The sequence below is a fragment of the Malus sylvestris genome, chromosome 11 (genome assembly GCF_916048215.2).
Source record: "Malus sylvestris chromosome 11, drMalSylv7.2, whole genome shotgun sequence".
Lineage (NCBI taxonomy): Eukaryota > Viridiplantae > Streptophyta > Magnoliopsida > Rosales > Rosaceae > Malus > Malus sylvestris.
In genome coordinates this window covers 13,381,591-13,396,671 of record NC_062270.1, presented here as the reverse complement: position 1 = coordinate 13,396,671, position 15,081 = coordinate 13,381,591, and the positions used below count along the sequence as shown (strand labels likewise).

At 35.8% G+C, this 15,081-nt stretch overlaps 1 protein-coding gene and 1 long non-coding RNA gene across 4 annotated transcripts; both read right to left on the bottom strand.

The window, feature by feature from the left end:
- Positions 1 to 250: 250 nt before the first annotated feature.
- Positions 251 to 5,875, bottom strand: LOC126588923 (uncharacterized). The gene is made up of 5 exons (XR_007611669.1): positions 5,697 to 5,875; positions 3,784 to 3,798; positions 3,574 to 3,655; positions 2,235 to 2,299; positions 251 to 1,809 (listed from the first exon to the last, which is right to left on the bottom strand). It is a non-coding gene; the product is annotated as an uncharacterized LOC126588923 (long non-coding RNA).
- Positions 5,876 to 10,235: 4,360 nt separating this feature from the next.
- Positions 10,236 to 14,594, bottom strand: LOC126588920 (protein SOSEKI 3). 3 transcript variants are annotated; one of them, XM_050254084.1, is made up of 7 exons: positions 14,506 to 14,594; positions 13,849 to 14,097; positions 13,663 to 13,732; positions 13,440 to 13,564; positions 12,368 to 13,250; positions 10,788 to 11,094; positions 10,236 to 10,679 (listed from the first exon to the last, which is right to left on the bottom strand). In XM_050254084.1, exons 2-7 carry the CDS (start codon positions 14,036 to 14,038, stop codon positions 10,605 to 10,607), a joined length of 1,650 nt encoding a protein of 549 aa, XP_050110041.1. In that variant the 5' UTR covers positions 14,039 to 14,097; positions 14,506 to 14,594; the 3' UTR covers positions 10,236 to 10,604. The 3 variants fall into 3 exon arrangements, with proteins under 3 accessions (XP_050110041.1, XP_050110040.1, XP_050110039.1); XM_050254083.1 differs by lacking the exon at positions 14,506 to 14,594 and having other exon boundaries at positions 10,236 to 10,677; positions 10,787 to 11,094; positions 13,849 to 14,498; XM_050254082.1 differs by lacking the exon at positions 14,506 to 14,594 and having other exon boundaries at positions 13,449 to 13,564; positions 13,849 to 14,497.
- Between the last annotated feature and the right edge of the window lie 487 nt (positions 14,595 to 15,081).

Below are 15,081 nucleotides of genomic sequence, written 5' to 3'. Positions count from 1 at the left end.
TTAAAAAAGTATTCTTTGATGTGTTTCATATTATATCATAGTGATCTACGAGTTTCATAGTGTCGGTTTAGTGATTTTTCACTTATCATAATCTAAATATTTTTAAGTTAAAATATTCATAAAATTAAATTAGAATGATGTACATAATAGTTGGAGCAGAAAAACTATTTATGAGTTAAAACCTAAATTTTCTAATTTAAGTACTCTTATTTTAGTAAACACTAGTAATATGATCGCGCAATGCTGCGGGACTTGAATGCATCAGCCTTAACTACATGAATAAGACAAATTTAACCTGAAAAACATTCAATATAATCATGAACGAACAAAAATGATAGAAAACACAAAGTCCACTGTTGCTGCCTTGGCAGCATCTTGAACGGGAAGAATACCAATTAACCCCTTCTGTTCCGGCTGCCATAACTCATGCTGCACCAATTTGACACTACAAATCAAATTCCCCAATTTTATCAATTCGATAATCCACCAGTTAGAAAAATCCAACTTACAAACCGCATAACGATCAATTACCTAGAAAAAGGAAAAAGGAAAGTTGGCATTTGAAATTAACTCTGGCAAAATTGAAGAACAAAATATGCAAAATTTTTGCAGTAAAAAGTAATAACGTTTGATTCTTCAATGTTTCACCCATAAAATTCCAAATCTATCAATGTTTCACCATAAAAGTCCAAATTTATAAACACAAAAACGAAGAACAAAGAAAAATTACCTATAAAACCGTGTGCGTGGGCATGCTTCACTGGCATCTTTTATCAAACAGGTAGCGGGCATTAAGCATTCAATTTGACATAATCGAGTTTATCTACACTTGTTTATCCATTGAACAAAAGAGACACTATGAATGTAAATGTTGTTTTTAAACTCGAATCAGAAGCGTATAAGTACTCTTAACATATTTTGGAAATTTTATTTCATCAAGTGATTTCAAAATTCAACAAATTGAATAAATCAGCACACAGAAGAAATATGAAAAATTACATTTAGAAGAACTGGAAGACAAATTTACATTTAGAAGGAATAATACCATCCCAATTAAGAGGACCCCATAATTTATCAATAAACAAATAAGCATTGTTAAAAACCCAAAATTACCCAATTGGAATAATGATAACAATTGGACAAGGCAGAAGAAACCGTAGAGAATCAACAGTTCAGAGTCCACAACCTGATACTTTTACTGAGTTCATACAGCTAAAGGAGCAGTCCAATTACTAAATTGCAAAGAAAAATCTTCAAAAAATAGCATCCAATAGCACATCAGATAGTAAACTTGGAATTAACTACAGATTCTACAAGACAGCATTTAAGATAGATGTGTAAACAATACGGAATCAAATCTCCACCTAAATGGGTTGTTGGAGAACCTGCAATCCTTGAAATTGTTGTAATTCAAATCCAAGTGGTTAAGATGCTTCAAATGAAGCAAAAAGGATTTATCTTACCACCCAACCAAGTATTACCGTTGTCGAAATCCCAATCATAGAGGTGGAAATCCTACTGAAAATTGGGATTAGTGAGGCGAAGTTGAAGGATCTTGATATGTCAAACGACAATTTAAATGAAGATATATCCGATATGTTTGACAGGACTCTTCCCAGTTCAATATCAGGTCTCATCCCAGTTTAACAGGACTCTTCCAGAAAGTATTGGTCAACTTAAATTGCCAATTAAATTAGATATATCTCATAATTCAATGAAAATTAAACATACCAGGTGAGCAATACCAGACATTCCAGCCTTCAAGCGACTGGATATTGTCTCCATGTTCAACTAAACCTCCACAGATAACTGCAAAAAAACCGATGAGAATCATTTAGAAACGAAGAAAAACCGATATTAATAAATAAAAAAGAAGTCGGAGAAAAAATAGAGAGGAAACAATTCCTTTTGCAGAGCCATCCTCTTGATTTACATAGCTAAAAGGTTGCGTTTAATGGCAATTAAACACGCATTTAGTTCCTCCATGTTTTTAACATAATCTCTTTTTATATTTGCAAATATAACTTTCAAAACCGAAACTCTCTCCAATTTCACACAAAAATGTAAATTTGCACGGTAATTACTACAATTTGAAGCAAAATTGAAGTTACCCAATACCGCAATTCAACAATTAACAAAAAAAAACCAATATTGCCAACGAAGAAAACAAAACGCAAACGAATGAAACCCGAAATAAAGAATCTACACTTTGTAGAGAAAGATAACAACTTTACCTCCCTCCATGCACAGTACTTGAAATTCCAGATCATGGGTTTGTTGGGTGGTGGCGGTGATTTTGCTGCAAGAGAGAGTTGGAGAAAATGGACAAAAATGTTAGTAAAATGAAGAACAAAAACCATTAATCAGACAACCGAAATTCAGTTTTCCATTAGCATTTTTCCAAAAGAAGGCAATCAATTGCTGACACATGTAAAAAATCAAGCAAGTTGAGGAGCAGAAGCAGGTGACGGGTGGACGATACAGAAGCTTTTAGAGAAGATCAAAATATATAATCTAGAAAAACAAATAAAGCAGCCAATCCGAAGTTAAATAAACAGAAAGAAAAAAGGGGAGAAAAAGACAACCTGAATACAAAGTGTTCCACATGCTGTATTCAAATTGATTACACAACGATTACATATCTGAAATTGATATCAACTCACCTAAACACTTAATTTTCTATATTCTATTAGGTTCAATTTTTAATTTTCTATATTCTATTAGGTTCAATTTTTTTCTCTCTTTGTTTTTTCATTTTTACCATACCAATCTGTGCATTTTTCTGTCAGTATGCCTTAACTTTTGAGTCACTATATACACCTACTATATAACCCCCCTCTCTCTCTCTCTCTCTCTCTCACTCTCTCTCTCTCCGGCTATCATTTTAAGGGCTGGTTTGGTATTGTTGTGCTTTGAAAAAAAGCTGATGTGAGAATAAGTGGTTGTGCTGTGAGAATAAGTGGTTGTGCTGTGAGAATAAGCAGCTGTGAAATAAAGCAACAGAGTGTTTGGTAAACTTTTTTGTAAAAGTGCTTTTGGAAAAAAAATCAGTCTGATATTGGGTCTTTTCATTAAAAGAGCACTGTAGCTCCGTGTGCTTTGAAAAAAAGCCAGTTTTCCAAAGCCGCAAATAGCAGCTTCAACTTTTTCCTTTGATTTCAGCTTATTCTCACAGCAGCTTCCAAAATAAGCCCTTTTTTTTTAGTTTACCAAACACCTAAAACCCTCACAGCTTTTTTTCATGGGTGCTTTTTTTTTTAAGCACCTCACTCCCAAACCACCCCTAAATAGCTCTATCATAAACCCATGCTCACTTTCACCCAACAACTAAAGAAACAGAGGAGAAAGGAAGACACCACATTTAATTAATTCATGATTTTGTCTAATTATCAAATCATCCAAAAGCACACAGAAAACCCACAAAATTAGAAAGGCAAAATTTAAACACAACCCCCAAACTTACAAAAGAAAATTTTAAACACAATATTCATCCCTAAATTGAAAACCACCAATCCAAAAAAATAAATTAGATGCACTAACAAAGCTAAAAAATATGGCCAATATCAAACTCACCTTGATGCCCAGTGGATCTGGAACCATGGTTGGAGAAGAAGAGAGAATGAAGCTTGCTCTAAAGGTCACCGAGTATCAGGTTCTGAGTGGGAGGTGAAATAAATTTTTTTTTTTTAAAAAGGAAATTTCAATCTATTTGTAAATCCAAAATCACAAAACCCCATATTTGAGCAAAACAAAACCCCCAAATGTAAGACTCGAAAAACTTACAGGATTGACGATTTCCTGAAAACCAAGCTTTTCTAGGTTAAAATTTTCTTCCCGAAGGCAACAGATCTAACATTCTTGGAAAGAAAATTCGATCATGAATTGAAAGAAAAAAAAAAGTGAGAGTGAGAGAGAGACAAACCTTCATACGAAGGCTAGCGATCCGGAGCTCGAGAAATCTGTGGAAGCAAATGGAAGAGCCCTGATTTTCCATCTTTCTTCCGTTATAGGATGAGAGAAACAGAAGAGATGGAGTTGTGGCTAGGGGTGGGCGCGGTTCGGTTTGGTGCAGTTTTGAATGAAACCAAAATCAAAACCACAAGTTTTTACGGTTTGGTTCGGTACTATTTTGAGGCTAAACCCGAAATGAAACCAAATCATTTGGTTCGGTTCGGTTTGGTTTCAAACGCTTTTGGTTTGGTTTCATCGTTTGAAAAAATTATTATAGTTACTTAGTTGATGACAACAAAATTCACATCCACAAGGACCACAACAAAATAATTCAACTTGAGGCAACCAAGTTAATAAATTCATGTTCACAAATCCAAAATACAAGTGCGGTTTGAAGAGCACTTTTTGGCTTACTAAGCCAAAGCCTTCTCACAGAAAGTCAGAAATTGTAGATGATATTGTCAAGGACTTGCCCAACAGACAGTCTGTTTAATGACTTCCTTGCCTCGGTGCATCACAAATTCACGATTAGCGTAAGTTTAGGATCTGATACCATCACAAATTCGCGTTACCTAATTGATGACAACATAATTCATACAATGCCTTCAAGAAATTTTCATCTAGAAACACCCACTGGAAAAGTTGATAAATTGAGCAATCGATTGCAAACAATGCCTTCAAAAAACTGCAAAAGCAATGTAAGGCATCTGCTACACAAACACACATACAAAATATATGTATACTAAATTAATGTATGCACAATTGCACATTAAATTTTTTTGTGTAAAAATTTACTAAAATTAATAAATTATACTGGGCAGAAACCTAACTACCCATTATTCTCATGTCACCAATATGCAAATATCATATATGCTTTCAATTGACATTCTAATGTTCATGAACGAAGAAAAATCGAAGAATAACCAACGAAAAGCCAAATCACCCTTTTGATTCAAAACCCAACCCTAAACCTAACCCTAAAATTAATCTCAAATCTATAAGTAAATTTAACTAAAACAAGTTATAAATCATAGTTCTTACCATATTAGCACTCTGAAATTTAGAAGCTAGGAGCTGGAAATCCTTGAATGAAGAGGAAAGGAGGCCGGAGGGGAGACCGAGAGAGAGAGAGCGTCTAGAGAGTGGAGACTGGAGACTGGAGACCGAGAGAGAGATGAATAAAGTTGAGAAAGAGTACACAGAGTCTACGGACTAGAAGAAAGAAAATAAAGGGTTATGTAGCCATGTTATGATGTGGTTGAGTCCATACGAAATGTATGGACTCAATGAAAATAACCAATTAGAATTTAACATTTAATAAAGGTATGCGGTTTTGGTTTTGGTTTGGTTTCGAAGGGCCGAAATTGAAACCAAACCGTTTTTTCCCTATTCGGTTCGGTTTCAAACCGAAACCGTTTTGAAACGGCAAAACCAAACCGTTCGATGTGGTTATATTTGGTTCGTGTTTTGGTTGCAGTTTTCGCTTTCAAGTGCCCACCCAAGATGAAATAAATAAAAGGAAATTTCAATCTATTTGTAAATCCAAAATCACAAAACCCCATATTTGAGCAAAACAAAACCCCCAAGATGTAAGACTCGAAAAACTTACAGGATTGATAATTTCCTGAAAACCAAGCTTTTCTAGGTTAAAATTTTCTTCCCGAAGGCAACAGATGTAACATTCTTGGAAAGAAAATTCGATCACGAATTGAAAAAACAAAAGTGAGAGTGAGAGAGAGACGAACCTTCATACGGAGGCTAGCGATCCGAAGCTCGAGAAATCTGTGGAAGCAAATGGAAGAGCCCTGATTTTCCATCTTTCTTCCGTTTTGGGATGAGAGAAACGGAAGAGATGGAGTTGTGGCCACTAGGGTTTGAGAAGGACAGAAACAGGAAGAGTGAGAGATGAGAGAGGGCTCGCGTAGAAAGAGATGAGAGGAGAGTGCACGCGTGTAACCCAGCGATCCGTGCTAAACCAAACAGACAAAATTACCCTCTGAACTTTTAGAATTACCCTCCCAACCCAGCCCCATGTGGCTGGTATTGTTGTAAATATCATGAAATCGAGTGGCTCCATGCTAAACCATATGGACAAAATCACCCTCTGAACTTTTGAGAATTACCTTCCCGACCCAACCTAATTTGGCTGGCATCGTTGTAAATAGAGTGAAATCGAGGCACATTTGTTTTACTGTAGCCATGAACAGGCCAATTGCTCTCCAACTTTAGAATAGATAATATAAAAATGAAATATCAGTGGTTCAATTTCTATTTCCTTTCATCAAGCCTTTTATGCAAAGAGTTCTCTGTTTTTTTGAAAAAAAAATATATATGAGGATTAAGTGTGGGACCCATTCCATATCGAACTTTAACGATCTGAACGGTCTATTTTGTAAGTCTCAATTCATAGATCATTCTTGCATAAATTCAATTCAATCTGAAATCATTTGCCTATTTAATTATCAAGATGAAATTTCATTGTTTCTTATATAATAAAATATTCGTTAAATTCTTTGAATCCAAATAGATGTCTTAAATATTTCCAATTTGGCTAATATTTTGCAATAATAATTTATAAGGTGCAACTTAAAAAATAAACGATTCGAATCATTAAAATTCAATGTAATGTAAACTATACTTTTAATTTCCATTTTTATAAAAAAATGAGAACCCTTTCTCTTAGAACCTTCCTTCCTCTCATTCCTATAATCAAATGTCCTAGGATATTTCCGATTGATGTTCAGTCAAAGTTGGAGCCTCTAGCTGAGTATCCGATTGTAAATGCGGTCCACAGTGAGTGATGCTGACATCTAGTTTTAGTATAGCCTTTGCCATCTTTTGTCCAGGCACATGCCCTATATCTAAAATGTTGAAAAGTCAGATGAAATAAGCTTTTTAGATGAAAATAAGAATTTATCCCGCCCGATGCTGCGGGTCGAAAACTTATCCAATAAATTTAAAAATTAAAGAATACATTCATCCTCATATACATAAACATTAACAAATACGTGATCAATCAGTTTGTCAAAAAAGTCTCATTCATATTGCACAAAAAAAGCACAGAAGATGCTAACAACAATTACAACAAAGTATTTTCCCACTAAGTAGGATCGGCTATATGAATCTTAGAATGCTGTTGCACTTGGTTTTGTGTCACATCTTCCGTTCGATCCAAGTACTCTAAGTCTTTTCTTAGAATCTCTTTCAAAGTTCTTCTAGGTCTTCCTCTGCCCCTCCAGCCCTGAATCTCTGTCCCATGATCTCATCTTCTAATCGAAGTGTTAGTAGGCTTTTGTTTCACATGTCTAAACCACCGTAACCTATTTTCTCTCATATTTCCTTCAATTTCGGCTACTCCTACTTTACTTCTGGTATCCTCATTCCTAACCTTATCATTTCTTATGTGCCCACAAATCCAACGAAGTTCAATTTCAGCTACTCCTACTTTACTTCGGGTATCCTCATTCCTAATCTTATCCTTTCTCGTGTGCCCACAAATCCAACAAAGCATAATGTGAAACCCGTCCCACATGGATTGAACTTTATGCCAACGCGAATCTGACCCTCTCTTTTTTCCGTCTATAATTTTTTAGTTAAATAGGCCTATGACAAAAATATTTTTTTTAATTAATAAATATTTTTATCAATAAATTAATAAATTATTCTTTTATTAATATAATATCTCTTTAAAATGGTTATTTAATACTACGGTCTAATAGTATTTCTCTTCACTTGCAAGTGAAAATTCTTAAGTTCAATTATCACCAAATCCGAATTGAACCACATTATTATTAGCTCATTGTGAGATTATGCCCACTTTCATCCCCTTAATGTAAGTAATCGTTTGTCAAGCAAAAATCTCTCTCAAATAATTATCTTTCTTAGTCTCAAAAGTATTCGTTTATAGAAATTTTAGAGTATCTTTCTAAAGCACTGACTGAGAATGACACTTTCTCTAATATACAACAAAATTGCCCAATTGAATAAGAAGCGTTTTAAGATTATTATTTATTTTAGCACAAATAATATTCCACACTAAATATGAAAGTGACGATTTAAATTTCAGACGCACTAAGTTAAAAAAAATATATATATCATCGTAACCGAGCAATCTATCAATTGCAATAAGCTTTAGATTTGTGCAAATTATTGTGTGATTTTGGAATGAAGATCCTCTTTGGATCCTTTTTGTGAGGATCTTGGTGATCCTCAAATCGTGTCCGTTCATTGTATATCGTGCAATCAGTTTTCGTCATATACTATTCATATTTAATTTTAAATAAAAATATTTAAAATGATTTCTGACTGCATGATGTATGATAAATGTACACGATTTGAGAATTTCCAGGATTCTCATTCGTGATTTTGTCGTGCATGGTAGAAAAATCTTGACGGGACAGCCAAGGCTCTCTTAAACGGACAAGGATTGTCTGCCCTCCCACTTCCGGTGCCCTCCTGTGCCCTCCTGTTTGTGTGGTCACGGTTAAGCCACGTCAACATTTTATATTACTATTCATTTTTGTCTTATTATCTCTATAAAAAAAACAATATAAAATGTTGACGTGGTTTAACCATGACCAAACAAAACAGGAGGGCACGGGAGGGCACCGAAAGTGGGAGCGTAGACAATCTTTGTCCCTCTTAAACACAAACTAAGATCCAACACGTGCAATCACATTGCATGTATAGTCACGAGAAAGGACTTTACTACTTGATAGTTGATATGCAACGCAAATACTCTCTAGTCCAGTCCAATCCAGTCCATGTCCAGTCCAGTCTCCACCACCCTAACATGCAAAACACCGAGACAGGCCGCTGGAAGACTGACTCACCCAACAGTCGCTTTTATTATAAATGGCTTTTAGTCAAAATAGTTTTTAAAATTGACATAATTTTTTATTTTGATCCATAAAATTTGAAATTGATAAAAGTGATCTCTGAAGTCTATTCATCGTCAATCATTTTAGTCTTTCCGTGAAAAAATTTATTAAATAGGGACCGAAACAACAAAATACCTTCAATTTAATAAACAAGTCAAAATAATTTGTCAAAAATTGAGAGTATTTTTGTTTTTTTTTTATTTTCTTATTTAGTGGAGATTTTTCACGAAAATGTCAAAATGATTGATAATAGACAAACTCAGGGACCATTTTCATCGATTTCAAATCTCAAGAACCAAATTGAAGAGTTATGCCGATCTTAAGAACTATTTTAACTAAAATGCCTTGTAAATCCAACCTTGTTGGCCTAAGAGTAATAAAACAAAAAAATAATAAAACCCTGCACTTGGTGTATAAAGAGAAAAACCAAACATTATTCTCAATCCCATCCCTCACGGCTTCCACTGCCTTGAAAAAGCAAAAGAAATTTCAAGGAAAAGTCCCCATATACAGTACACTTCATTTATTCCCACAGACCCTACTACTTACATGTATAACCACCATACGCTGCACATGACCCGGACTGAGCACATAGAGCGACTCGAACGATGTAAACCTCAATATCGCAATCAGATATCAATATCGTATTAATAATAACACTATACTAACGTATTGGTATAAAAAACCGACATCATAGCAATAATATGATGCAAACCAGCATATAGATATGGGGACTCAACAATTTCAAGCTAATTTTACCAATATGTGTCGATATTTGGAACTAATATGTCCGTGTAACATGGTTGATATGATGTTTATACTCGAATGGAGAATTCGGAAAGTCTCGAACGTGACCAGATTTGGTACTTTTTTTTTACAGCCCATACCCCATTTCCTGGAAAGCTACTTTGTCCTAAAAGAAGAGATCTAGTTTGTCAACAAGGGTAAAGTTGCTTTGAGCTTTCGAAGGACATTTTTTATTTGAGAAATGAGAGTCAAAAGTACCTTTTGTCCAAGAGTCAAACCACTTTACAACAAGACACAAGGAATCCAATGAGATGTTGGAACCCAATTAGTATAGTAAACCCGTTTTCACACCAGTACAGTAAATCCGTTTCATGTAAGTTGCGCTCTTAATGCAATACATTGCTCAAGCTGAATGACTGAATTTGAATGTTTAGATGAAACAATCATGTCTGACAGGTTGAATCAACTCAACATTAATGCATTGTAGATTTCGCCAAAATGAGTGGTGCCATCTACACACATTTTTCTCCGCTTGTTAATTTCTGTCATTTGATCTTCAATTCTGACAGTCGAAAATTAAGAAGGGTATGTGAGAATTGAAAATGGTTGTGTTGATAGCACCATCCACGGGTCGTAATTTCCCAAAGAAAAAGAGAGTGAGAGATTGAAACACATCTTTGGTAATAGCAGGCAGCACCTAAACCATGCTGCTGCTAGAGAAACTGTTCTAAAATTAAAGCAGGGCAGTAAAAAGGAAGATTTTGAAACCCTAGTTACATAAAAAGGGGAAAAGAAAACCCATTTGAACAACCCCACCCAAAAATTCAACTCCATATCTCAGGAAATGGAGTAGGTCCACCAACAACCAGGACCATCCCCATTGCAAATAAGTGATTTGCTCCTTTCTTTTTACTTTTCAGATATACAAAAAAATTACCTTTTGCCTTACCCGCCAATAAGTTTACATCATTTGAACTTCAAACCACCTGAAAAATTACCCCTTGCTTTTATCTTCAGCACTGGTGTCTACGAACTGCCAACCGCAGTGGTATCGAAAAGTGCTCTTGATTGGATTATAACCCGAGCTCCAGAAGCAAGCCTGTTTTGGCGGAAAACAAACAAAATGTCAACCAATATTGACAAGAACAAAACTGGATTATGGTAATAAATTTGAACAGGGTGAAAATGGGGAGGACTCGGCACTCAACTTTCTTCGATTTTGATCACCTTCTCCTTCTCCTTCTCTTCTCTAAACGAATCTAACCTTTTCGATTGCTTTTTAAGAGATGAAGGGTCTGTGATTCTTTTGCTACCTCCATTGGATACGCTGTGGGTATTGATATGTGCACCATCAACTCTATCTGAGGAGTTCCTTGGCTTATCGGAAATGGGGAATCTCATAGATTCACTTCGTGGATGCTTGTTCAGTGAAGCTTTGATTGATCTTGGAATGCATTTCGAACGTCCTGATGTAGACTCCTCTTTGTCCTCTACTGAATCCAGCTTCTTACAACTTCTGCAAGTTGATAAGTTCAGCATTTGAACCATAAAATAGTTACAACTGCAAGTATGATGCTATCGGAAATATGGACAGTTGCCATTTAAGCGATGACCACCCTTCCAAACAGATACAAATAATTCCCAATCCACAAATTCCAAAGAGGCTAATCCTTTCTTATTACCCACATAACTTTTATAACAAAAACTCCAGAATACTAGGACAAACTTATCCCCAAATAAGAGGAACTCCAAAAGATGGCAACTAGGTGGACCTGGGACATGTAGCCCCATGAATTTGTTTCAGCTAGCATCAGAAATGAATCGGATCATTTTATCAAAAGAAAGAAGTGAATCTGCGTCATTAATTGTTCAGATCAAAGAAAAACTCATGATTTGACATAATTTTTTATTTTAGCGTCAAACTGTGATAACATCTGATCTAACAGGTTTAGGTTTTATGATTCATTAAAATTTCAGTAGAAGCACATTCATCATAAAGAAGAGAAACCAAAATATATCACACAAGCAAGACAGCACAAATTCAATGAGATTAACCTTACCTATATCCAGAGACAAGGGGAAAATTATTTAAAACATGGAGGATTACAAAAGTCATAAAAGTACACATTTATAAAGTTAACTTACCACAGCTAAACTCTTTACTTGACAAAAAAAAAGATTTCCCGTCTACCCTAATAAACCGAAGCCAACTTAAACTTGTTACTTCAAGGTTTCCCGTTGCTTGAACAGGCCTAACTTAGATGTTCAGAAGTGAGAAGCCTAATTGAACCGATCATGCTTTTGATAAAGCACTTGCATCAAATTTGTGCTCTCTTGTTTGTGTGATATACCAAACCTTTGAGTTAAAAATTCACTTGCATCGACAACAATGAAGCAGCATCCAAGGGACCCAAGCTCAAGTTGATCAACTTAGAACACAATTTGGAAGGTTTGATGGCCCTAGATTTGTGGATCTTCGTACGTATGGACCCATCTTAAAGCATTCAAATTCTATAATTGAGTCAACAGATTTAAGAATTGACATTCTGGTAGGTAGTAAGAAACTTCCTAACTCTGGTTGAATCCCTGGCTTTCACCATCAAAGTAAACTGTATAAGTTCCCTAATAAACAGCCCTGCACCTCAATTTTTACCATCCTAAGTATGATTTTGACTAAATTTACTTCAATCTTACTACTAAATGTTAGGAGATGACCCTAAAATACTCATGGTTTAAAACAAAAGTAAACTTCTAAAAGAACTGAAAGATAAGTTTAGGACTAGGCTAACCTGTCAGCATTGTATGAAGATGATCGTTTTAAAGCTGTACGTCCATCTTCCTCCTTGAGCATTTTAGTCTCAATCAAGCTCCCACTAAAATATTCTTTATCTTCCAATCTCAAACCCATTAGCCTTGGATTCTCTGATAGGCAGTCCAGCTCTCCCAGCATTACTTTAGTGGAGAATAATGGGGAGCGAAAATTGGAATGGGAAAACTGGGCCTTGTAGGTTGGAATAAGACCAAAACTGTGATCCTTCACTGATATTGAACCACACGAGATGAGTTGCATAAGTACATTAGTAGCCTTAACCCTTGGATTGTTTTGCATCCGTACGTCTTCCCCTTCAACTATTCTAAAACTATTGAGTTTACTAACATCAGCCCTAATAAGGGATTCCAAAGTTTCAGTCTTCCCACCTGATGAAGATGGGCTGGGGGAAGACCGAGGAGGGGAAACTGAATCACTGCAAATCGCAGAGTTCTCTTTCACACACAGCACTCGATTATGATAATAACTGCAATCCGGTTCTAATGATCCATCATCTGTGGAAACACCCCTTGTACATGTTTCTGATGCTTTAGGTTTGTTCCCATTTTCTTCAGTCTGTGTAGAAGCATCAGCCAAACCATCACTCTTGTAAACCTTGTACTCTGTCAAGCTGAGTGAACCGCCCCACGAAGAATTCTTTCCAACCGTAGACTCTGGAGATGCACTGGAAGAGCCTTCGGGATGTTGAACCAGAGGAGAGAGCTCATATTCTTGAGAAAGCTTTGTTTCCTTCCCATTCAAACTTGACGACGATGAAGAATCATCTTGGCTTCTAGAAGATGCTGGTTCCGGTAATTGTTTCAAGCTCTGGATTTTTATTTCTGCCAACGGGCTAAACCGACCTGGACAGAAACAATGGATGAATAAACAAATTATCCACATTTAGGATCTTAAATTTCTTATCCATGGAATCGAAAATTATGGTGAATACTGATTAAGCACTTATATTTTCTGAGTGCAATTAAATGACAAGTTTGAAATCATTCACTACAATTCCTAGCAACCAAACAAAGAGAAATTGAATCACGTACCGCATTTACCTGAATTCGATTCTTCAAAAAGCTCAGAACCTTTGAGTACGTACTCATTTCCATGGGCCGGAGGAATCAGATCATCTTCAGAGAGATCATGCCAGACATATCCACCCTTATAGCTTCTGCACTCATTCAACCAAACCAAAGTAATTACAAAACTGCCTTAAAAGATACCATTTTCAAAAACTTGGGATTAAAAAAAAAAGGACTAGAAATTCACCTCTTAGAAGACCATGAATACATGGTAGCCATCCCTCTGCCCCTCAGAGCATTAAGCCTATTAATCACATCTGCAACCAAACAAAATTACGATTCACAAATAAGTCCTCAACAAATCCAGAAAATCAAAATACCCCACCAAGAAAAACCCCAGAAATTCATTTTTTACAATTTGAACTTTGAATACCTCTGAGGTAGAGCCCTTGGGGAGAGGTTACAGGAACCTCCATGAAATGGGGGTGTTCAAGCTGCCGATTTCGAGAGAGATAGTAAACCACAGGAACTTTGCGGTTCTGATGGTACCTGGGCGACTTCTCAGTCCACACTTTCGCCCTCTCCGGACTCACTTGGCTATACTTCTTCATCCTACCCTCCATTGCTTCCTTCGTTTTCTGAAAAAAATTAAAGCTTTTGGCTTCTGGGTCGTCACCAAAACCTGCAAAACCCAGTATGGCGGATTTGCGGCTCAGATCAGTCAGAAAACCGCAGAAAAACAAATTGTGGGTTTTTGAACGGTGGAGTAAATCGGATAGAAGAGGTAGTGTGAGAGAGTTGGAACCCTTGAAACCAATCAGGAATCTAAATTTGGTATATGAGAATGGGAGAGACAACGAGACAAGAAAACACAGACAGAAAGAAACAAAGAGAAGAAGCTGATCAAAAATGGAGGAAGTGGAAATGGACGCCCGCATTTAAGGCATTTGCAGAGAGTTTGGCGACACACAGTGACTCTGCAGCGTGCAAGCATATATGCGTCTGTATATATGTTGTATTTACGACTGCGTGTAAAGTGTTTGATAAAATGCTTCAAAGAGAAAAAAAAAAAAAAGGCACAATTTAGTACCGGAGAAAAAGAACAGTGGCTGCTTCGGCTTCAACGGGACGACTCTCTCTCTCTCTCTGCTTTTCCATTGGTTTGGTTAGCTTTTGCCATGTTTGTATTATTTTACATGTATATATATATATATATATATATATATATATATATATATTTTTTTTTTTTTTTTTTTTTTCTGTACAGTTTTAACTTTGACCCTATTGTCATGTGAAAGCCAGGGATGATTAAAATTCTTTCTGATGACAGTGAATGGTCTTTATATATACAGATGAAGTCAAAAATGAAGTCAAAAGTTTCACCTTGCTTCTATTTAACTACAACTTGGAGGGTAAATTATTCAATCTTGTCATGTTGTCAATATAAAACACGAGAAATTTTTCAGTATGCTGAGAACACAATCTGATACATTAAGTATTATAATATAATTGGTTGAATTTTTTTTTTCTTTCAAGTTTTTAATCAATTGTATTATGAAACTTAGTGTGTCAGACCGTGTGTTTGACACGAAATCAAATAGAAATTTTTCAGTATACCGGGAACACAATCTGGTACACCAAGTATTATAATATAATTGGTTGGAAT